Source organism: Rhinoderma darwinii, chromosome 1, assembly GCF_050947455.1.
Source record: "Rhinoderma darwinii isolate aRhiDar2 chromosome 1, aRhiDar2.hap1, whole genome shotgun sequence".
Lineage (NCBI taxonomy): Eukaryota > Metazoa > Chordata > Amphibia > Anura > Rhinodermatidae > Rhinoderma > Rhinoderma darwinii.
The window spans coordinates 654,849,925-654,872,604 of NC_134687.1; the positions used below are offsets into that span (position 1 = coordinate 654,849,925).

General features: G+C 43.2%; 2 protein-coding genes across 2 annotated transcripts in view; one reads left to right on the forward strand and one right to left on the reverse strand.

The window, feature by feature from the left end:
• Nucleotides 1–22,680, forward strand: part of LOC142663902 (uncharacterized) — a 435,929-nt gene that overhangs the window by 244,061 nt on the left and 169,188 nt on the right. The window lies entirely within an intron of this gene.
• Nucleotides 19,103–19,985, reverse strand: LOC142665147 (oocyte zinc finger protein XlCOF29-like). The gene is made up of 2 exons (XM_075844717.1): nt 19,827–19,985; nt 19,103–19,336 (listed from the first exon to the last, which is right to left on the reverse strand). The coding sequence occupies exons 1-2, from the start codon at nt 19,902–19,904 to the stop codon at nt 19,103–19,105; spliced, it is 312 nt and encodes a 103-aa protein (XP_075700832.1). The 5' UTR covers nt 19,905–19,985.

Consider the following 22,680-nt stretch of genomic DNA (forward strand, 5'->3'; position numbering starts at 1 on the left):
CCCTGACAACATGTCGCCTTGTGACTTGTGTGTAGAGTTGTCATGGGGACCTTGTGTGTTTTCTAACAGTTCCTCAATTCTTGTCCCAGTCCCATAACAAATATAAAACTATAATGAGGATCTTTCATCTCAGCTGTTATTATTAGGGGATCAGTAATGGAAGAACCCAAAAAATTACAAAGTACAAAGCAAATCACCAAAATGTATGTGTTAATTTCTTTCTATTTATGTAGACTATTCCAAAATTATGCTTAACCCCTTCCCAACATGTGCCGTATATATATATACAGCCCAGTCAGGAAGTAGATCCCACAAAGCTCAGTACAGTTACGTTGCGGTAATAACGCGGGCTCAGAAGCCAAGCCCGTGCCATCACCGCCGGGTGTCAGCTGTATATTACAGCTGAGAGCCTGCTCTAATGGCTAGTCTCCGATCCGGCCCAATTTACCCCTTAGATGCTGAGGTCAATAGCAATCACTGAATCTAAGTTTTTTTTTAGCCAATCGGCACCCCTGCGAGCAGATCACGTGGGTGCCAATGGTTGGTATGGCAACCGTAGGCCTAATAATCCCTCCTGGTCTGCCAAGTCTGGAAGCCTGTTAGGACCCACCTCCGGGAGGTCCTAATTGGCTTGCTGACAGTGTCACACTGACAGCTCTAATACATAGCACTACGTAGGTAGTGTAATGTATTAGTATAGTGATCAGTGTTGCAGGCCTACAAGTCCCTTAGTGAAACCGTTAATAAAAATGTTGCATAATAATAAAAAAAGTTTCAAGTTAAAAACCCCAAATTGCCTTTTTTCCCCCATAAGCCTTTTATAATTGTAAAAAAAAAAACAAAAAAAAAAAAACCTATACATAAATTGGTATTGTCGCATCCGTAAGGACCAAAACTATAAAACTATTATGTAATTTATCCCACACGGTGAACGCACAACAATAATAAAATATAAAAAATATAACACCAGAATCGCTGTTTGTAAGGCTTTATTCAGACGAACGGGAAAAACGTCCGTGCAACGCGCGTGATTTGCACGCGCGTTGCACGGACCTATATTAGTCTATAGGGCCGTGCAGACATGTTCGTGATTTTTACTCAGTGTGAGTCCGCTGAAAAAAAGTCACGACATGTCCGTTCTTTGGGTGTTTTGCGTGAATAACGCACCTATTGAAGTCAATAGGTGCGTGAAAACCACGCATGTCGCACGGAAGCACTTCTGTGCGAAAAGCGTGATTCGCGCATTAGCTGTCAAAAGCATGAATGAAAACAGAAAAACATCACGTGCTTTTCTGTTTACAAACATCCAAATGGAGTGTCATAATGATGGCGGCTGCGCGAAAAGCACGCAGCCACGCATCATATGCTGCTGCCCCACGGAGCTGTTAAGTGGTTTTTGCGCAAGTCACATCTCCTAAAAAAATGGAATAAAAAGTGATGAAAAACTCATATTTTACCCAAAATAGTACCAATATAAATGGCAGCCCGTCCTGCAAAAAAAAATGCCCTGACACAGCTTTGTCTATGCAAAAAAAATAAAAAATAATTATTATGGATCTTAAAATATGACAACACAGAAAACAAATGTTTTTTGGAGGTTTTATTAAAAAGTGATTTTATTGTGCAAAAGCTGGAACACTAAAAAATAAATATATATACATTGGGTATCGCTGTAATCGTATCGACCCCGCAGAATAAAATTAACATGTAATTTATGGCGCACAGTGAATGATGGAAAAAAATACAAAAGATTAATTTAAAAAAACATTCCATAATTGCCTGTTTTTGATAAATTTCGTCTTCCAAAAAATTAAACAACAAGTGATCAAAAAGTCGCATTTGACCCAAAATGGTACCAATAAAATCTACATCTTGTCCCGCAAAAAAACAAGCCCTCACACATCTACAACAACCGAAAAATAAAAACGTTATGCTCTAGAAATGCGTAGAGTAAAAAACTTACTGACCCGCCAAATAAAGTGAACGTCATTTATACTGCACAGGAACCACCGTAAAGAAAAATAAATAAGGAAAATTGTTTTTGGTCCCTAGCCTCCCAGAAAATGTTACAATAAAAACTACAGATCGTCCCTCGAAAAAAAGTCCCTGATACGGTTACGTGGATAGAAAAAAACAAAAAAAGTTATGGCACTAGTAAGGCGGTGAAAAAACATCCCAATGTGCAGGCCGGAGGGGAACATTCCTTCAGTTTCTAGAAGTGGTTATCAAGGCCCTAGTATTTAGGAACCAGGAAGGGGAGGGCCATAGCACATCTGCCAGTAGCGAGGGTGCCCATATTATACCAGGGCAACACGCTCCAAGCAAAATTTCCAAATTACAAAAGGAGAGAAAGTCCCAAAAATGGCACTACCAAGCAAAATCCATGCTCCAAATGGCGCGCCTTCCTTTCTAAGCCCTACAGGGTGCCCAAATAGCAGTTTATGAGCACATATGGGGTGTTGTCGTACTCTGGAGAAATTGCTTTACAAATGTTGGGGTTCTTTTTCTCCTTTTAGTCTTGTGGAATTGAAAACATTTTGAGCTAAAACTACAACTTATTGGAGAAAAAAAATATATGTTTCATTTTCACTTCCCAATTCTAATAAAATCTATGAAACACCCGTAGGGTCAAAATGCTCACTACACCCCTAGATTAATTTCTTAATTTTTTGTGGGGTATAGTTTCCAAAATGGTGTATGTTTGGGGTTTTTCCTATGTTTTGGCACAACAAAACCTCTTTAAACCGGGCATGGTGCCCAAAATATTATCTAATAAAAATAAAGCACCAAAATCCCCCCCAAAAAAGCATTAAAATGGAATTTTAAAAAAAAGAAAATTTGAAATGTCATCTTCACTTTGCTTTCATTCCTGTGAAACGCCTAAAGGGTTAAGATACTGCTGTTTTGAATAATGTAAGTGTTGCAGTTTTTAAATGGGGTGATTTATGGGGGTTTCTAATATATAGGCCCCTCAAAGCCACTTCAGAAGTGATCTGGTCCCTAAAAAAAAATAGGCTTTTGAAATTTTCTTCAAAATGTGAGAAATTGCTGCTAAACTTATAAGCCTTGTAAGGTCCTAGAAAAATAAAAGGACGTTTCTGGGGGGGGGGGGGGCGTGGCTGCTAGCGCATGGAGTAGGACGTGTTTGGATCCAGCTCTCTAGCTCCTAGGCTAACATCGGCTCACACAGAGATCCTCGTTGAATCGAACGGTCACTAACGCAAACCGGACACTTACCTTGCCAAGATGGAGAGGATTCGTAAGAAACCGGCCGCAGCAAAGGTCTGAGTTTTTTCCGGCAGCAAGGTCCCAAAATGGCGCCGGCTCGCCGTCTTCAGAGCTGCCAGGAGATCCTCAAGTTGGTCGGCGGTCTTCAGGGGCTGCTAGTGGTGCAGGCCTCGCAGTCTCCTCACCCTGCCTTCCTCGGTCCCCCGATACCTCACTGCTGCACTCTGCTTCTCATGATGGGATGTTTTTCCTGCAGGCCGCCATCTTCTCCAACAGTGAGTACTGCTAACTCTCCTGCAGAACATGTGCTTAACATGGCGCCTGGGCTGCTGCATAGTACAGAGGCTGATAAGCCAGTGACTGAAGCTGCACTTAAACATCTGCTGCATGATCTTCTTGGTTGTCTATCCAGCATGCATTTCATGATTTACAGAAAGATTTCATGGCCTTGGGGGACAGAACCTCTCATATTGAAAATAAGCTGGCAGAATTCTCTGTTGCTCACAATGATTTAGTGGACACTAATACCTGTTTGGAAGAACAAGTGGAAGCGCTGACATGCAAAATTGCGGACCTGGAGTACCGGTCACGTCGCAATAATGTTCGTTTTCGGGGTATACCTGAAGACATAACAAATGTTCAACTGGTGGAATATTTAACCCCTTAAGGACACGGCCAATTTTAGCCTTGAGGACAGAGCAATTTTTTTTACATTTCCCTCTTTACATCCCGACGCTCATAACGCTTTTATTCTTTGTACGACGTAGTTGTATGAGACTTTGTTTTTTGCGGGACGAGTTGTACTTTATGTACGTACCATTTTTTGGTACAAATACATTATCGTTTAATTTCTATAAATTTTTAATTAGATTAAAATGCAGAAAAAAAGCAGTTGTGCAGCAGTTTTAATATTTATTTTTTTTACACCATACACCGATCATAATAAAGAATGGTATACATTTGTAGTACAGGTTGTTACGGTCGTGGCGATACCTAATATGTCTATATTATTTCATGTTTTGGGACTTATATTTTAAAAAGTTGATTATAAAAAATGTGTATTTCTGTGTATTGTATTAACTTTTTATTTATTTATTTACCATTATTTTTTTTTTACATTCATTTAACTTTTTTTTTTAATCCCATAAAGGGATTTATCATTTTGATTTTGTAACTGTAATGTACTGCCATAGATCTATATGCCAGTACATTAGCCTGTTACTGATCGTACACAGGCAGTTGTTAGGGCATACCTCAGTATGCCCTAACAACAGGAAATATGTTCAGACAGCCCTGGGGTCCTTCACTGGACCCTGGGCTGTCTGGCCATATGAGTTATGGGCTTTGATCGCGTCACAGTTATTTTCTGTGACGCGATCAATGTGCAGTCCACTCTCCTTGAACGCCGCGATCAGCTGTCATCGCGGCGTTCAAAGGGTTAACGGCGGAGAGAAGATGTTTCTCTTCTCTCCGCTGTCAGAGCGGGGCCGTGGCTGTGTATTACAGCCGTTGCCCCGCTCTCGATCGCGCGCACAGACGCGCGCAGGGACGGCTGTCACACAGGACGAGTATGCTTGTCCTAATGCGTGAAGTGCTCGCCGCTCAGGACGAGCATACTCGTCCTGTGTCGGCAACCAGTTAATGAATCTTTCTGTGGCCCTCTTGCTGGAGGCGCCGCAGTCAGATTTGCTAATCGACAGGGCACATCGTATCCCTAAACCGGAATCCCTTGACACCTAGAGATGGGATTGCCCGTATCCACTTCTACCACTTCAAGGATAAGCTCCTGATTGCAGCTCGGAACGTCACCTCCCTTCCTGATCGGTTTAGGAATGTACAGCTATTTGCTGACCTTTCTGCAGCCACTCTACTACGCAGGAGAGAATTTGTGTCAACTACACGTATTCTTCGTGACTGCCAGATTCCCTATAAATGGGGTTTTCCTGTAAAACCGATTATCTCGTACAAGGAATCGAAACATGTGGTGAATACTCCGGCCAAGGACGCGGCTCTCATTAACAGGTGGAATTTGGAGGTTGGGGGACTATCTACGTCTGGATCCTCTTCACTGCCTCGTGCTGTCTCTCCGCCTAAGAAGCTTCACCGCCTTGATGCGGAGTGGCGAGAAGATCTATATCTTAACTGTATACTGCGGTTTCATTCTGCTTTTTACTTACACTGGTGGAATGCATTTTGTATGTATAAGTAGCCTCCATGGAGGCAGTTATATGCTGCAATTGTTTTATGTCCTTTACGCCTCCTATGTCGGTCTGGCGAGCTCTCTCATTAATACGGCCTAGGGTGGGGTCATGTCTGTTATTTGTTGATGCAGATTTCCCTCCCTTCTAGGTTTGCACTGTCGGTTCGTCGGGTGTGTCCTGGATTGTTTTGCTTTGTTTTTTGTTTCTCAGTCCGCAGGTTGGACTTGGTTGTTCTGTTAGCTAAACTCACTGGTCATACTTTAATATGTCTTACTACCACACTGAGACTAGATGCGGTACTGCTACGCTGCGGGGTATGTTTTTTGAGACAGTTTCATTTTGGTTTTTCCTATGGTGCTTAGATTTTCCTCTTTGAACACTAAAGGGCTGAACAGCCCTTTCAAACGCTCTATGTTATGGACCGAAACCAAGAAGCTGCAGGCATCTGTACTTTGTCTACAGGAGACACATCTGAATCATTCAGATATGTTTCGATTAAAAAATAAGCACTTCCCCCACATATATACAGCTCCGGCAGTTTCGAAGAAGAGGGGAGTGTCTATCATAATTAACCACTCGGTTGCATCTTGTACACATAGACCCCGAAGGCCGATATATTATTCTTGTATGTCATTTGAATAATGTGCAATACACCATTGTCAATGTGTATGTACCAAACATCCATCAGATTCGATTTATTAACAGACACTTCAAAAAGATTCATAAGGTTCAAAAGGGGCATCTTGTAATAGTAGGAGATTACAACAAAGTCATGTGGCCTTCTTTGGACACAACAGCTCCTGGTGCTATGCATTCTCCCTCTGATTTATTTAAGGTTATGTCTGTATGGGGTGTTTTTCTATACACATGGTATTTTGCGTTGGATTTTATACAATTATGTTTAACCATATTTAATCACTATTTGAGTAATACATCATAATTAATACATTTTATAGAATTTTAATAGAAGGATGATATTTGAATATATGGTCAGTCATGTAGTTATTTATCCATGTATTTTTTGAGTCATTTATTTCTAGTATTGAGTGATACGCATATTAAGGATATTTTCGATATAGTCAGGTTTATTTTCATGTGCAAGTACATAGATATGATTGATAGTTTTCGATAGTTCCAGGGACCGGAATGATTTATGACACTCTCCCCTAATGATAGTATGCTTCCTGCTTCACCTGTTGGTTACTTGATGGGTGCGCATGCGGGTCGTGTGATCTCCTGTGCGTTGGACCGGAAGTTGTCTCTAGGTTTGAGAACGAGTCCTGGTTTCCAGGTACGAACTTCCGGCCGTGACGCGGATGGTCTGACGCATGGAGATGTGCGTGACCTGTCATGCGCCGCTTAACATCACCTCATTTGGAGGTGTACTTAAGAGGAGAATCAGTAGGCATACCTCATCTCCTGACGAAGGAAGCGAAACGCGCGTCGAGGTGGTCCTCGGATCGGAGTGTGTTCTTTTCACCATTTCCACTTCAGGTAAATGACGTATTTACTTAGACTTTTATGTACTTTTGCATAATTATTGAGTTATATCTTGCCGTTTATAGTTGATCATTCTAGATATTGGATCTTCTGGTTATTCTGCTAGTATATCATATGCTGTCATCATGTTATAATATATGGTCATTTCCATGGGACTTGGTGTACATTCCCATCCGGGGTGTTTTTAGCTCTTTGTATTTTAAATGTATGTTTTTTGTGGGTAATTTCTCCCGTATGGGATAATAAAGATTTACATATTTTATTTTTGCTGTCTACTTGGTGTTATTTTTACATCAGGTATATTTTTGGATTTTTTATGTCTGTAGAAGGACTGATGGATGTTTGGCGCTTGCAACATTTAAATGAAAAAGATTTTACGTTCTTTTCGCATCCCCACGGTACATACTCACGAATCGATATGTTCTCTGTGGACAAAAAATTATTTGATAAGGTCTCTTCTTCTCAAATAGGACTAATTACGTGGTCAGACCATGCACCCATTTCAATGTCAATATCAGAAACTTTTAATAAACCCCCCTCATTTCCTTGGCGGATTAATCACTTTATTTAAAATTCCCCTAAATACCAGGACGCCCATATTTCCAATCTGGAAGAGTTCTTTAAATTTAAAATGACTCCTGATGTGACCCCTGCAACAGTTTGGTGTGCTCATAAAGCCTATATGAGGGGACATTTCCTTAGCTTCGCAGCTAGAGACAAAAAGCTTAGGGAAGCTAAAAGGATTCAACTATTAGAGGAGATTCTCCGTCTTACGCAGTTGAACAAGGGGAAAATATGTGCGGATAGATCTCGTGTCATCAGTCACCTCCATACACAATTGCACCAACTTGACTTATATAAATACGATAGAGCGTTACGGCTACTAAAAGTTAAGTACTACAGACATAGTAATAGAGCAGGAACCCTCTTAGCGCAACAATTAAAGCATCAGGATTTTAAGGCTAGAGTTCCCTTCCTCTATAACCAGCAAAATGAAATTATATTTAATCCACAGGATATTGCAAACTCTATAGCACAATACTACTCTTCTCTTTATAACTTAAATCAAGACCCCGCTGTTCCTCAGCCTTCCCCCTCTGGCATTGCAGACTTTTTGGAGTCCATTTCCCTTTCGTGTATCTTGCTGTCTCAATTGACTGCTTTATCCCAGCCTTTCCAACTTATAGAAATTATGGATGCTATAGCTTCCCGAAAATCCCAGAAATCCCAAGGTCCTGATGGTCTTACTAATGACTATTTTAAAAAATGTAAATCTATTCTAGGTCCCCAGCTTTTAAATCTTTTCACGCATATTCACTCCACGGGTCAAATACCTCCGGAAATGCTCCGGGCCACGGTTCTAACGATACCCAAACCAGGCAAACCTGCTGATCCACCGCAAAATTTTAGACCCATCAGCTTACTGAATACAGATTTAAATTGTACTCTAAAATCCTGACCATGAGATTGGCTTTAATAATTCCTCAATTGATTCATCAAGATCAGGTTGGATTTATTAAGCAGAGATCCTCGGTGGATGGGACGAGGAGGTTTGTGTATCTCATTGATTGGGTGGGGCGCCGTCGGACGCCTTCTCTGCTTCTATCTTTGGATGCGGAGAAGGCGTTTGACCGTGTGCATTGGGGATACCTGGACACTGTTGTTACCAAGTTTGGCATCATAGGGAAAGCTTGAGACATTATTATGGCCTTGTACACCCATCCTTCCGCTATGGTGCTGGCTTCACGGTATCAATCTTCCCCGTTCCCCATCTCTAATGGCACTCGTCAGGGATGCCCGCTCTCCCCGCTAATTTTCACTCTAGTGATGGAGCCATTGGCGGAGGTCATAAGATCAACCGCAGAAATTCGAGGGGTAACTGTTGGGCAAACTGAGCATAAAATAGGGCTATTTGCCGATGATGTCCTTATGATTCTGTCAGATCCTTGTGCCTCCCTCCCACATATTATGACTATTCTGATCACATATCTCTTATTATAAATTAAAGGGAATGTGTTGCTAGCAAAAAATTTATATTTTTTTTTAGTTAAGCAATTAGTGTGTGGGTGATTAAACATTGTTCTATTTTTTTTAATTTTTTTCACGAGTCAGGAAATATTATAAAATTAGATTCTAATTTATAATATTTCCCAGTGCTGGTCACTAGATGGAGCAATTCCCAAAATTGCAGCATTGCATGTGGTAAAGCAACCACATTGCTTTTTGCTGCAAAATTGGGAAAAACTCACTCGCTCTAGTGAGCTCTGAGAATCCCCCCCCCCTCCTTTATCCTGGCTAGTGCCGGGAGAAACGAGGGGATTGAACGGTCAAACTTCCTACACTGTGTGTCGCCATTTTTTGAGCTAACACACAGTGTAGTAGGTTTACATACACTAGTAAACAAACAGTAAAACACTTACATACACACAAATCACTTACCTGCTCCAGTCGCCGCCGCTCCCTCCGGTCCGTCGCTCCGTCTGCTGCCGCTGCTCCATGTGCACAAGTCCGGAAGCCGCGACCGGAAGTAGTAATCTTACGGTCCGGCCGCGACTTCCGGTCCACAGGAAAATGGCGCCGGACGGCGCACAGTTCAACTTGGACTGTGTGGGAGCGGCGCATGCGCCGTTCCCACACAGACGGCGTACACCATAGTGGATGGAACGGGCCCCGTTCGCATTCACTATGGGACTGGAGCTGCCGTATTCCATGTCTGTATGTGTCGTTAATCGACACATACAGAAATCGAGTAAAAAATGGCAGCCCCCATAGGGAAGAAAAAGTGTAAAAATAAAAAAAAGTGAAACACAAACACACAAATAAATATAAAAGTTTTTAATAAAAAAGACTAAAATCAAACGGATGCTAAAAAAAATTTTTTCGTGACACTATTCCTTTAAATGAAAATAAGTCACAAATTATGAATATGGGTTTACCACCTCCTGTGGTTCAGACTTTGCAATCCTTGTACTCCTTTCAGTGGTCTTCTCAAGGGCTACCTTATTTAGGGATTAAATTAGCTTATCCAGCATCTCAGATGTATGCTCTCAATTATCCCCCTTTACTGGGCCAGCTAACTAAGTTTTAACCTTAGTTTTGAAGTCTCGTGGGTAGGGCGTATTGCAGCGTATAAAATTTTGATTTTGCCTAAAATCCTTTATTTGTTCAGAAACTTGCCTATCTGGATCCCTGCTTCGTACTTACACAAACTTCAGAATTTATTGGTAAAACATGTATGGAAAAAACAAAAAGCCAGGGTCGCTATTCAGGTTCTATATCTTCCTTTATCCCAAGGTGGTCTGGGTTTTCCTCATATTACAGCGCACTATCATGTTTGCATTTTGGATCAGTTGCGACAGTGGTTGCACCCCATGCAGTCACTACATTGGGTTCTCATTGAAAGGACATGGGTGCATCTTGGCTCCCTGGATTCCTATTTATGGGCTGTGGCGCTTAAACGGTCCATTCCTACCCCACCTATGTTAACCATCAAGGCTGCTTTATCTTCGTGGAAACTGATTGTGGTTAAAAAAAGCCCTTTTCCCGCTGCGGATAGCGGAGATGTCTATTCGGACTCTCTCACAACTGATTCCAGATATGAACTTGTCTTTATGGGAGGTGAGGGGTATTGGGACTGTTGGGGATGTCTGGAGTGGAGGTGTTCTTCCTACCTTTGCAGAGCTATCCACTAAGTTTCATTTGCCAGCCACCGAATTTTATAAATATGTCAGAGTACGTCACTTCCTATTGGGCATAAGTAGTAACTCCCCTTCCTCTAAATCCCTTTACGAATTGTTTTTTTATCAGCATGCTAAAACTGCAAAAGGAGTTTCAAAGGCGTATCTGGCTATTTTGGATATTTTGCAACAATCTACCCTTCAATGTGTTGAACGGTGGGAGACAGATTTATCTTTACCCCGGGCAGTGTAGATTGGGATGCCACTTTTTCTCTGGCCTCTCAGCTGTCCAACTCCACTCACCACTTAGGTACCATCTATATAATACTTTTCTAGATGCTTCTGACACCTCACCGCCTTTCCCTTATCTATCCTAATTCTTCCAATGTATGTTGGCGATGTTGCTCGGAGGTGGGTACTCTTAAACATATTTTTTGGCATTGTTCAGCTCTTAGACACTTTTGGAAGTAAATAGATAAATTATTATCAAATGTCCTACAATTCCCACTAGAATGTAGCTGGCCTTACTTAATGTTGGATTAGGCGATTTTCATTCTCATGGTAAGACGGTAATCTTCCATGTGTTGTGCTCTGCAAGAATTCTGATCTCTAAGTATTGGAAGAAGACCTCCACTCCTACGCTGCCTGAGGTGATTCAATATGTCAATTTAAACTGTATCATGGAGCGTACGATTTTTCTGCAAAGAACCCATGCCTTACAATGTCTTTCTTGGGACAAATGGACCGCTTCCAGCTAGTATGTAGATTCTCTTTACACATAAGTCATTTATCCTTGCCAGTCTATGACCCTGTGAGCTATGTATAGTTTTGTTATCCTTAGTTTTGTTTGTTTCCTTAACTGGATATTTATCTCAAATTTTGATGTATAATCTTCCTACTAAGGGATTGCATATGTTCTGAGTTTCTTGTGACTCCATGACTACCTATTGTACAATATTTTGTATGCTTAACAACGACAATTTTGTACTCTACGACTAACTTGAATTTTGTAATGTATGTTTTTATAGCGGTCAGTGGGGGAATGTCCCGCTATTCATATGTATATTTCAATGTATGCAAGACCTCTGTTTTTCTTAAAAAAAACCTTATATTTTAAAAAATTATTTTTCTGCTGCTCTGCTCTATTATATCCACTGGAAAGCAGGGGCTGTGTCCCGCGCTCCCAATCTTCCGAGCACACCTCAGGCGCGCTCCCAATCTTCCCAGCACACCTCAGGCGCGCTCCCAATCTTCCCAGCACACCTCAGGCGCGCTCCCAATCTTCCCAACATACCTCAGGCGCGCTCCCAATATTCCTAGCTCACCTCAGGCGCGCGCTCCCAATCTTCCCAGCACACCTCAGGCGCGCGCTCCCAATCTTCCCAGCACACCTCAGGCGCGCTCCCAATCTTCCCAGCACACCTCAGGCGCGCTCCCAATCTTCCCAGCACACCTCAGGCGCGCTCCCAATCTTCCCAGCACACCTCAGGCGCGCTCTCAATCTTCCCAGCACACCTCAGGCGCGCTCCCAATCTTCCCAGCACACCTCAGGCGCGCTCCCAATCTTCCCAGCACACCTCAGGCGCGCTCCCAATCTTCCCAGCACACCTCAGGCGCGCTCCCAATCTTCCCAGCACACCTCAGGCGCGCTCCCAATCTTCCCAGCACACCTCAGGCGCGCTCCCAATCTTCCCAGCACACCTCAGGCGCGCTCCCAATCTTCCCAGCACACCTCAGGCGCGCTCCCAATCTTCCCAGCACACTTCAGGCGCGCTCCCAATCTTCCCAGCACACTTCAGGCGCGCTCCCAATCTTCCCAGCACACCACAGGCGCGCTCTCAATCTTCCAAGCACACATCAGGCGCGCTCCCAATATTCCTAGCACACCTCAGGCGCGCGCTCTCAATCTTCCCAGCACACCTCAGGCGCGCTCTCAATCTTCCCAGCACACCTCAGGCGCGCTCTCAATCTTCCCAGCACACCTCAGGCGCGCTCTAAATCTTCGCAGCACACCTCAGGCACGCTCTCAATCTCCCCAGCACACCTCAGGCGCGCTCCCGTACACAGGCTTCTCAGCATCCAGAGCCTGTGTTTCCTGTACTGCAGCCTCTCCAATCTGGACTTCCCTCTCTTTCTGTCTATTATATAACCGCTCCTTTCTCAGAGGTGTAATCTGTAGATTATTTATAATACACTTATGCTTTCTACAGAGCTCCTGACTTGTAAATCTACTTCCCCTCCCCCATCCTCCCGCTTGTCTGTATGGGTATCGTAACTATCATCTTCTTCATAGTCAGCTGTTCATACAATCTACAGAGCTCCTGGCTTGTGTGTCATACATTGTATGGGTATCATAACGGGGGATCCTCTGCATAGACTATGAAATGGATCTTAGTTCCGATACCTATAGAGACAACTGGAGGGGGAGGGGGGCAGTTGTATTACACATACAAGGAGAGAGAGACATACCATGGGACGACTTTGCATTTTGTTGGATTATATTTCACTATAGACGTTTATGTAACGTGGGCAATACAAAAAATGTGCTGTGACAACACGAGCCCCTATCAGAATTGATGTGGTGTTTAAGAGGTTAAACAGAGTTCTCTCAGATCCCGGATTCATAGAACACCTTGTAGAGAACTTCTATGTACAGTCACAGCTCCCTCAGGTCCTGCACTATGTATAACACATTGTCTAACGTGTTACTGTAATGTAGAACTAAGGAGGAACCTCACCTTACCAAACCTTCCAATTCCCTTTCTAAATTCATTATTACTGACCTGTGGTAACACCTCCTGGAATTTCCTCCTCCACTTCACTCTTACACGGTTGATCGCCCCTCACCCACTCTTCTTCGTCTTCATCCTCTGCTTTAATATTAGTCAGATCTTCCCCCTGATTTCACATATGTAACAATTCAGTACAATACAGCAGAGAGTGCGAAGAAACTAACAGATCAACATAAGAAACCACCAAACTCTATGACCACATCTATGACCGCAGGACCAAAAAGCCACACACCCCCCTATATAGATCTGGTATAGGGCTCAGCTTCATCTACCTGATGATTCTCTGGGACATTGTGATTTTCCTCTGGACAGTCCTGGGAATACAGAGGACTGGGACATCTCTCTGGTGGATTTCTCCTACTGGATCCATCTGTAGGAAACACACAGTGACTGAATACATGACTACTGTATATCTGTCTATATATCAGACACTTCTCTCTACACTTCTATGTTTACTGGTCAGAGCCAAGGTTACAATGTTGAGGCCCTCACTACCGGTGTTGATGTTCCTGCACCTTGTAAGCTGCAGGCCTAAAGTAGACTGTGACCTACCAGAGTGAACGGCGGTGCACCAACGGCCCCCTGCTCCGCCATAGTATTTAACCCGTCAGTGACCAGCCCATAGTGTTTTTACGTCGATCACTAATGGCCCTTATTCCGACGCCATAGACTTTTTACGTTGCGGCATCGGAATAAGTAAACAGAGCAGGGAGCTGTCAAATCTCCCTGCTCTCAGCTGCCAGAGGTAGCTGAGGGCTGGGGGCGTCCCTGCTCTGCCGGGTGAGATCGATATTAGTATCTATCTCACCCGTTTAACCCCTCAGATGCGGTGCACAATAGCGTGCACCGCATCGGAGTGGTTTTGGGGAGAGGGAGGGAGCTCCCTCTCATCCTAATGACACCCGGCGATAAGATCGCCGAGTGTCTGTGTCTCCGATGGCAGCCGGGGGCCTAATAAAGGCCCCCAGGTCTGCCTTTAATGAATGCCTGCTAGATCATGTCGCAGGCATGACTAGCAGATGCCTTTCCGCTTTAAACGGACAGGCAGTAATACACTGCAATACAGAAGTATTGCAGTGTATTATAAAAGCGTTCGGAGAATCACATATTAAAGTCCCCTAGTGGGACTAGTAAAAAAGTAAAAAAAAAAAGTTTAATAAAGTTCATTAAAAAAAAATGTGAGAAAAAAAATTAAAAACCCACTTTTTCCCCTTACAAAATGCTTTATTATTAAAAAACCAAAATAAAGTAAAAAAGTTACACATATTTGGTATCGCCGCATCCGTAACGATCCCGACTATAAAGCTATTACATTACTTAACCCGCACGGTGAACGCCGTAAAAAAATAAAAAACAACGGAAAAATTGCTGTTTTCTGTGAATCCTGACATTAAAAAAATTTGATTAAAAAGTGATCAAAAAGTCGCATCTACTCCAAAATGGTACCAATAAAAACTACAAGTCTTCCCACAAAAAAAAAGCCCTCATACAACTGCATCGGCGAAAAAATAAAAACGTTACGGCTCTTCAAATATAGAGACACAAAAACAAATAATTTTGAAAAAAAAGCATTTTTACTGTGTGAGTAGTAAAACATACAAAAACTATACCAATTTGGTATCGTTGTAATCGCAACAACCCGCTGAATAAAGTTATTGTGTTATTTATACCACACGGTAAACGGTGTAGATTTAGGACGCAAAAAAGTGTGGCGAAATGTCAGATTTTTTTCTATTCCCGCCCAAAAAAAGTTAATAAAAGTTAATCAATAAATAATATGTACCTCAAAATGGTGCTATTAAAAAATACAACTTGTCCCGCAAAAAACAAGACCTTATACAGCTATATCGACACAAAAATAAAAAAGTTATAGCTCTTGGAATGCGACGTAAAAAATAGCTTGGTCATTAAGGTCTAAAATAGGCTGGTCATTAAGGGGTTAACTGTATCTGTGTTCTGTGGATACACATGAAAGTAGCAGGACACAGGGCTCCTCTATATCGAGAGTTTCCTACAAACAAAAAAAGTGTCTGGGTGTTACCTGATTATTAACCTCTTAAAGCCTGTGTACACCTCTGTAGGCAATATTTTCTATACATTATTATTAACCCCTTCACGACAGCCATACGGCTATATACGTTCCAACTGCTGATGCCCCGGGCAGTTGTCACATATATAAACGTTGGCAGAAAGGAACAGAATTTAATGTGTGCAGCGCTGCACTTTCACGTCTGCCGTCTCTCTCCACAAGTGCCACAACATCTCCCCCTTAGTTTCATCAAACTTAGATGCCAACCCCCAGCAGATAGCACATTAAACCCCCTGTAGAAAATGCCACACACCCCTGTAGACAGCGCCACCCCCCCCTGTAGATAGCGCCACTGAAGCTCCCTCTAGGAGTGGAATCCCTTGCCAAAGCGTTGCCGTCATTTTTGGCTGGGAATTGTGCTCCTAGAGGGAGCCCCTGAAGTCTCAGTCCATATATGGACAGAGAGAGTGATTTCAGGGACTCCTCCAGGAGTAGAATCCACGGCCTAGTTAAGAGAGGATCATTTCTCAAATCGGACGTGCCACTTTAAAGGGTATGTGCACATGGGGCGGATAAGCTGCAGATTTTCTACAAAGTATTTAATTGCGGGAAAATCTGCACCGTACTACAGTAGAAGCAATGAGGATGAGATTTCAACAAATCTCATCCACACGATGCAGAAAAAACACGCAGAAAAGAAGTGCGGTGCAGATTCTCAATCTACAACATGTTAATATCTCCTGTGAAAATCCCGCTGAATCTCCACACAGAAAATCTGGTCAGAAGTTCCGCAGTGTTTACACGGTTATACTGACATTATATAGAAAACTATTATACTGCCAGAGTGTGCCGATAATCGTCTTTCTAAGTGACTTGTATTATCATGTGCACACTCCGGCAGTATAATAGTTTTCTATATAATGATATAATGTCAGTATAACCGGAGGTTCTCTTTAATATTACAAGTTATGGGCACTAGATTCTGGAGATGGGACGATGATCCAGGGATTTATTGTGATTTCCAGATTTGGAGTCGGGGGGGGGGGGGAGGAGCAATGAGACAATTGTCATCCACCTCATGGGTGGTTTTATCTTCCTTTGGATTGACACGGTCGGATTATAGGTTGCACTTGATGGACTTGTGACTTTATTCATCCATATTAACTATATAACACAGAATGTATGGGAAGGTTGTAACGATCAGTAACTTCTTTTGTTTTCTGTCTGTTTTATTAGTCTATATATAAATAAACCTTTTTAAATGGTGATTATTAAAGTTTAAGTCTCCACCATTTACTAATCCCTTTATATGAGTTTTTTGAGGACATTATTCTTTCTTAAATGATTTGCAGCCATTATCAAAGTCCTGCAGAAGTTCTTAGCTTGTGAACTACTAGTCTAAAGCCGGTCATACACTCTAGATGTCAGGTGAACCATCGTTCCTCCCCTCCTCCATGTACATGAACGCTCGGTCGGGTGTGTATGTGTCTTCAATAGGGGAAAGTCGCTGCCAAACTCCTCTGATAGTGACTTATCTACGAACAAAAGGATCCGGCATGTTGAAATTCCACAGCCCGATCCTTCTCTCTGCCGACATCGGACGTCCGGGGAGAGTTGGGAAGTCGCCATATACATTAGAAAGACAGCAGATCTGGCCTACATACATCTACTGTGTATGACCAGCTTAGCACACTGGTGTAGAGTGATGACTGGCAGGAACATACACCTGGTACCACTGCCCATCCTCCGCACTACAGATGAGCGGCATGTCACAGAATATGATTGTGTTGTTCCTCCCCACAATTGTGTACAGAGGTATAAAGTAATGGCCCCCACATCACAGATTTCCATCAGCTGATCTTAAAGTCTGTGTGGGGCTGATATTAACCCATTCCAGCATCGCTCCTCACATGTTATACACAGAGAGGAGGTAAAGCAAGGAACGTGTGTTTGGAGCTCCGGCATCGGCCCCATCAGGAACATCTGTCACACCCTCAGATTTTATCTGCAGGACCACAAAGGAAAACCTGTCAATCATTCTGTGTGGGCGGGGGCAGCAGGACTCACAGGCTTTCTCTAGGAGTCCTGGCAGCATTTAGAAGGGAACCTGTCAGTAGGTTTGGAGTCACTAAACCCCAAGCATGTCGGTATGTAGATGGAGTTAAGTGTTCCAAACCTGCACACGTTAAAACCCTCCGTTTCAGCAAAAGAACTTACAAGTTACTGAGAGGAGTCCAGGAGAGGAGTCCAGCGGGAATGAGAGCATAAACATTACACACATGAAGCTGAGGATGGTACACCTCGCTTTACTGCGCTCGTACAGTGTACTGCTCTGGGCTTCATTTGTGGCAAAGACAAAATCTGTCTGGTGAATGGAGCGCTCTGGATTTATTGGACATATACAGGAAACATAAGGATCTAACGTGATGTGAAAAGAGCAGAAATTGTGGAGCTCCTACATTACATGTCATTGTACACACGTGTATATGTACTGAACATGACGATATTAAGACTTCAGCATGGCCGCCAGTCCAGCCTGTGCCCCCAGTAATGGCCAATATATATATATCGGTCTCTTCTTACCTTGTGATGTGCGCGGCCGGTAGTTCTCCATCATGACCTCCTCATACAGATCCTTGTGTCCTTTGATCACTGCAATATCACAGTGCTGCTTATAGCAACTACTTACATTACGTCTAATTATTCCACTGCGCCTGAGCGTAAAAATCGGTTGTTTATCACTTTGAGTAATTTTCTATCACCTTGTCTCACCATAGTGCGCCTGTGCACCTATCTATAAACCCCTTGGTAACTTTTTCGGCATCACAGCAACGCTATAATGCTGAGCACAGCGATTATCTATATTACCTTCAATTACCGTATTGCGCGTGTGCGCCTGAGCGTTACCCATTGGTGGCATCTGCTAAGCCAGTGATTTGTAGCACCGTCCGTCTATCAATACAGGAGGAGGCTCGGCCCTCTATTCCTCTCTTGATAGGCTACTGACCGATTGTAGACACGAGTGTAGCTTTGTGCAGTGAATATATAATTAGGCCGACACCGCCACTCGCTGTCATTGGCCCCGATACCCCTGAAGACGCTACATCGTAGCGAAACATGTCGGGGGGGCTTCTACCTTCATTTTAATAATTGTCCTATTGACGCGCTAGAATCTAACTACTAACTAATTGAATGTAGCGCTCTGTGTTTGTGGTACTTAACCCTTTCTAGACAGAGCTCCTACGTCTGGCATTATGCTGACTGCTGTCAGAAATGGACATTAACTTTTAAACTTTATGTAGTCTGTCCTGTTGCAAATGTAATAAAGAATTTCTTGCTTTTACATAATAGTTGGAAAACAGGGCTTCTTTCTGCCGGCAGGCAGCTCTTTTTGAATCCTACATTACACGTCATTGTACACACGTGTATATGTACTAAACATGACGATATTAAGACTTCAACATGGCCGCCAGTCCAGCCTGTGCCCACAGTAATGCCAATATATATATATATATCTGTCTCTTCTTACCTTGTGATGTGCGCGGCCGGTAGTCCTCCATCATGACCTCCTCATACAGATCCTTGTGTCCTTCTAGATACTCCCACTCCTCCATGGAGAAATAGACAGTGACATCCTGACACCTTATAGGAACCTGACACACACAATGATAGTCATTACCCAGACACCTCCAGTGCTGTTACTGTAGAATTTCCCAGCATTCCCAGCAGTGTCACCTCTCCAGTCAGCAGCTCAGTCATCTTGTAGATCAGGTCTAAGATCTTCTTCTCATGTATCCGGGAGTGAGGGGGAGGCTCTGTGATGGGGCTCTGACTACTGCACCATCCTCCTGACTCATGGATGATGGGAGTCGTACAGTCACCTGATGTCTTCTTCACTATTGTGTACTCCTGTGTATGGAGAGAGACACTTAGAGAACTGAGCACAGTATTCCCCCCTCAGTAGAAAGAGGGAGATTGTGACCCCGCTGTATAGACCTCTAGTGACCCCACATCTGTAATACTGGAGACCTCACCTACAAAAAGACATTGAGAAAATAGAACGAGGCCAAAACTAAAAAGTAAATAATATTGGGGGACTAGATGGACCATGTGCTCTCCTCCTGCCGTCATCTTCTATGTTTCTATATAGATGTCATCCTGATCCTTCTGGTTCCTTGTCATTCTCATTGCTCTACAACATTACTATTGCTGCATTGGTGACATGACACATGACTGACCATATTGGTGGCAGATCTTCAGCTTTTCTGCTGGTGGCTTCTTGACGTCACTTGGAAGGTCTGGACGCTGTTATACAGGACACTGGATTCTTCCTATTACTTCCTATTATGTATTGTCCCTATCCTATGTGTGACTTGTTCTATAATGTAGAAAAGTTTACCTCTCCGCTCAACAGGTAGATGATCTCCAAGGTGAAGTCTAATATTCTTCTGCTCATCTCATTCCTGTCCTTGTCCATCCTTGGTGGGTTACTCGGGAGAAGGAATGTTGTGGAGGAGAAGATGAGAAAACTGGAGGAACTGGAGGATCTAGTACTGCAGACGTCTTTATGAAGAAAGGAGAAGATGGAAATCATACAGGGGACAACATCATGTGTGACATACAGAACCTCACTTATTGATCATTGAGAGGAACATCTTCTCAGAGCCGTCACCACATGGAATAAAGGGGTATTCCCAACACGGACATTTCTCCCCAGGATATGCCAGAAATGTCTGATAGATGCGGCTCCACCTCTGCCCGTGCTCGGCTGTTTCTGGACCTCCTATACAAGTGAATGGAGAGAGTCGTGCACATGTGTGGTCACCTCTCCATTCATTCTCCACCTGGATACAGTAATCACCTCACCAGGCGGGTCGAGGGACCCCCCTAACTTCACGGAGGTGGGACCCCCATATATCAGACATTTATGACATATCTCTCAGGTAAGAAGAGTAAAATTAAGACGTTTCCCCCCAAGACAATGAAGACCTGACTCCTGACACATGGCGGATACTGGGGAGACATTGCTGACATCTCACAAGACGTGGTGCACACTATGCAGTCAGTGTTTGATATGAACTGTGAGGTTCTGCAGCAGCTGAGGTGACATTATATATAGGGAACATGCAGTGTGATCTTTTATGTTATAGCGCAGGTGGAGCGGAGCAGAGTGATACATTGTTTTGTGGGATAAGATTCACCATAAACTTATATTTGACTAATTTAACCCCTTCCTGCACAGAACATTTACCGCTCAGGACTTGTTCACACATCATAGGGAAGACCGGACATCCTGCTGCAAAGGCCGGAGACCTGAGAGAACTACGATTATGGCCATTTAACCCCTTCGATGCTGCGGTCAATAGTGACTGAGGTACCTAAGTGTTTGGGAGGAGGCTCCTCTGTAATACTATCCTCACCTCGAGATTGTGGAGTAATGATGAGTTGTCAATTTCAATTGTGAACATAAAAAAAATAAAACTTCACCTTACAAAATGACGTAGGTTTAGATAGCACCAGGTGATTCAGTATAAGGGGGCATAGATAGGGGCCCAACCCCCCATAGACTGTAGAAAGTATTACGCACACCAATGGGGATAATTTTGCAAGTAAAATCTTTAAAGAGGCGCTGTCACCACATTATAAGTGCCCTATCTTGTACATGATTTGATCGGCGCTGTAATCTAGATTACAGCAGTGTTTTTTTATTTATGTTATGACTATATTAGATTTATGCTAATGACTTTCTTAATGAACAACTGGGCGTGTTTTACTTTTTGACCAAGTGGGCGTTGTGGAGAGAAGTGTATGACACTGACCAATCAGTGACCAATCAGCGTCATACACTTCTCACCATTCATTTACACAGCAGATAGCGATATAGCTATATCACTATGTGCAGCCACATACAGTGAAGGAAATAAGTATTTGATCCCTTGCTGATTTTGTAACTTTGCCCACTGTCAAAGACATGAACAGTCTAGAATTTTTAGGCTAGGTTAATTTTACCAGTGAGAGATAGATTATATAAAAAAAAAAGTAAAATAAAAATCACATAGTCAAAATGATATATATTTATTTGCATTGTGCACAGAGAAATAAGTATTTGATCCCCTACCAACCATTAAGAGTTCAGCCTCCTCCAGACCAGTTACTGCTCCAAATCAACTTGGTGCCTGCATTATAGACAGCTCTTACATGGTCACCTGTATAAAAGACTCCTGTCTACAGAATCAATTAATCAGTCTGACTCTAACCTCTACAACATGGGCAAGACCAAAGAGCTTTCTAAGGATGTCAGGGACAAGATCATAGACCTGCACAAGGCTGGAATGGGCTACAAAACCATAAGTAAGACGCTGGGTGAGAAGGAGACAACTGTTGGTGCAATAGTAAGAAAATGGAAGACATACAAGATGACTGTCAATCGACATCGATCTGGGGCTCCATGCAAAATCTCACCTCGTGGGGTATCCTTGATCCTGAGGAAGGTGAGAGCTCAGCCGAAAACTACACGGGGGGAACTTGTTAATGATCTCAAGGCAGCTGGGACCACAGTCACCAAGAAAACCATTGGTAACACATTACGCCGTAATGGATTAAAATCCTGCAGTGCCCGCAAGGTCCCCCTGCTCAAGAAGGCACATGTACAGGCCCGTCTGAAGTTTTCAAATGAACATCTGGATGATTCTGAGAGTGATTGGGAGAAGGTGCTGTGGTCAGATGAGACTAAAATTGAGCTCTTTGGCATTAACTCAACTCGCCGTGTTTGGAGGAAGAGAAATGCTGCCTATGACCCAAAGAACACCGTCCCCACTGTCAAGCATGGAGGCGGAAACATTATGTTTTGGGGGTGTTCCTCTGCTAAGGGCACAGGACTACTTCACCGCATCAATGGGAGAATCGATGGAGCCATGTACCGTCAAATCCTGAGTGACAAACTCCTTCCCTCCACCAGGACATTAAAAATGGCTCGTGGCTGGGTCTTCCAGCACGACAATGACCCGAAATATACAGCCAAGGCAACAAAGGAGTGGCTCAAAAAGAAGCACATTAAGGTCATGGAGTGGCCTAGCCAGTCTCCAGACCTTAATCCCATCGAAAACTTATGGAGGGAGCTGAAGATCCGAGTTGCCAAGCGACAGCCTCGAAATCATAATGATTTACAGATGATCTGCAAAGAGGAGTGGGCCAAAATTCCATCTAACATGTGTGCAAACCTCATCATCAACTACAAAAAATGTCTGACTGCT

Coding starts and splice junctions, on each gene's coding strand:
- LOC142665147 (XM_075844717.1), bottom strand. CDS start 19,904: ATGGACAAGGACAGGAATGAGATGAGCAGAAGAATATTAGACTTCACC. Junction 19,337..19,826: donor TCTACCTGTTGAGCGGAGAG/GTAAACTTTTCT, acceptor CTCCATACACAG/GAGTACACAATAGTGAAGAA.